The following is a 2,134-nucleotide window of genomic DNA, read 5'->3' on the forward strand; positions in this document are numbered from 1 at the left end:
TGTGTATGTTTCTACTGTATATTTCCATAGGCAGTGTGTATGAGTATGATGAGTATGAGTTGATCACTGTGATGCTTTCCTGTCTAACCCTGTTGACCTGTTGCAATCCAGGGGCAATGGCTTCTAAAGTGAGACGGCACGATTCTCGTGTCCATCCTTACCAAAGGATTGTGACAACCGACAGAGGTTAGTTTAGTCCTTACGAAAGAAATCTTTTACACTATTATACTGTCATGTTGCTTCTTAATTTTTACATTTTATTTTATTTTATTTTATTTATTTTTAAGTTTGTTTGTCGTTTTATTTAGTTCGCCCGGCCTCCCCGCCACTCCACACCACATACTCCTTGTGTTAGCACACGTTTTTTTTTTATATTTAAAAAAAAAAGGTCGTTCTTAACAACGGCCTCGCATTACAATTTATACTATAAATATATATTTAAATGCTCAGGTTTGTATAGCGTGAAGGCGGCAGAGTTAGCCGACACCGTGTGGTAGCTGGTGATTCATTTCATGTCGACCCAGGGAGTTTTCATTAGACGCTAAATAATGATGGCCGGTCGATGTTCCAGGTGGATAAATACTACTGTAAATACTCAAGACACTTGGGTGGAAATGGCCTTTCATGAGTGACCATTCTCTACTTTTCCCCTCCCGATTTATGTCCAAATCTGTTTTACATATATATAAATATAACTATAAATATATTGATTTGCAGATAGATTGCGGATTGTCTTTTGTGTCTTTATATTTGTGGAATTGAAAACAAAATGCAAAGAAAATTATTTTGTACCATATGTGAGCTGTACAAGAGGTACTGTCATTTTATATATGGATATTTTATAAGAAATGTGACTTATGACATCTGTATATATACATATATATATAATGATAAATAAAGAGAGACAGAACTGAAACCACAGTTCAACGTCTTTATTGCATTAATTGCAACAAGTCTTCTCACCACTAATCACACTGCGTAACTTGCATTCCAACTCGTAAGAAACTAAAACATTAATTTTTTTTGTCTATATGCTTTTAAAAAAAAAAATTTTTTTTTTTTGTTATTTAGTTTTTACTTTTTCTTGGCTTCTGTGTGTGTGGGAGCGGGTGCGTATTGCCCTAATTTGCCAATGCGATGATTGTGGGTTTTGGGCGTCTTGGTTTACTACGCAATCATGACGTTAACCACGTCATGATCATAACAAGCCTAGACTGTGTTGTTTTTCTTAAGGGGAATCAGGGGGTATTACCAGAGATTTCATTCATTTTACTGTTAAAATGATGTCATCCCAGTCTTTTCTGCTGACACTAATATCCTTTCTATCTTTTTTTTTTTTTTGTGTTTTTTTTTTTTTTTTTGTTTGTGTTTGTTTTTTTTTTATAACCACCTAGCCGCCACCGGCAACTAACACATGACCTCTGACCTCCTTTGACCTCTTCACCCAATGACGAGTGGCGGTCGCCTGCCTGCTGAACAGTTAACTGGTAACTGCCTTTGCTAGCCTCTCGGACACAGTGAGCGAAAGAACTTCTCTGCCCGTACAGTTACCCTAACAACACTTTTTTTTTTCTGAAACATAAAAACAACATCAGCAACAAAAGCAAGTCAACAGAAAACGCAACACCCTACGAACAAAAAAAAAAAAAAAAAAAAGAATCTGTTGATTATTATTTCATATTGTTTGTTTTTTTGGGTTTTGTTTTCCTCCACAAGTTTGATTTTTTTTTTCTTCTCTTTTTCTTCACAAAGAGAAAAATCTATAACTCTAGTGGTCATTAGACACAGATTGGGTGGATGAGATGAGTAGTCGAGGATCTGCACTGAATTATGAAGCAATAAGGCCCCCCACCCCACCCTACCCACACCCCCCACCTCCACCCTTATCCTCCCAAAAAAACAGACACCCCAGCGCTGCCTTCCACAAGTCCCCCCCCCCCTCACCCACCCCCCACACGTCAGTTCAGTGACCTCACTCGAATTTAAAAACAACATTAAATGGGACTGTGGCGCGTGATGTGTCTGTTGTTCCCGAAACTGATTTCATCCCTTCCAAATGTGCAGTCCCAGCTCCCCCCCCCCCTTCTTCTCCTCCAGCTGTTGGAGGCTACAAAGAAAGAAAAGGGAAAAAAAA

The 2,134-nt window shown here is 38.2% G+C and overlaps 1 protein-coding gene across 1 annotated transcript in view; it reads left to right on the forward strand.

Moving 5' to 3' along the window:
* qkia (QKI, KH domain containing, RNA binding a) overlaps window positions 1-1,589 on the forward strand; it is a 29,126-nt gene extending 27,537 nt beyond the window's left edge. The window contains exons 5-6 of the mRNA XM_035425756.1: window positions 112-186; window positions 1,395-1,589. Coding sequence (XP_035281647.1) covers window positions 112-186; window positions 1,395-1,411 — 92 coding nt within the window. The 3' untranslated portion in view covers window positions 1,412-1,589. The remainder of the gene's footprint in view (window positions 1-111; window positions 187-1,394) is intronic.
* Window positions 1,590-2,134: the final 545 nt, after the last annotated feature.

The sequence above is a fragment of the Anguilla anguilla genome, chromosome 1 (assembly GCF_013347855.1).
Source record: "Anguilla anguilla isolate fAngAng1 chromosome 1, fAngAng1.pri, whole genome shotgun sequence".
Taxonomy (NCBI): Eukaryota; Metazoa; Chordata; class Actinopteri; order Anguilliformes; family Anguillidae; genus Anguilla; species Anguilla anguilla.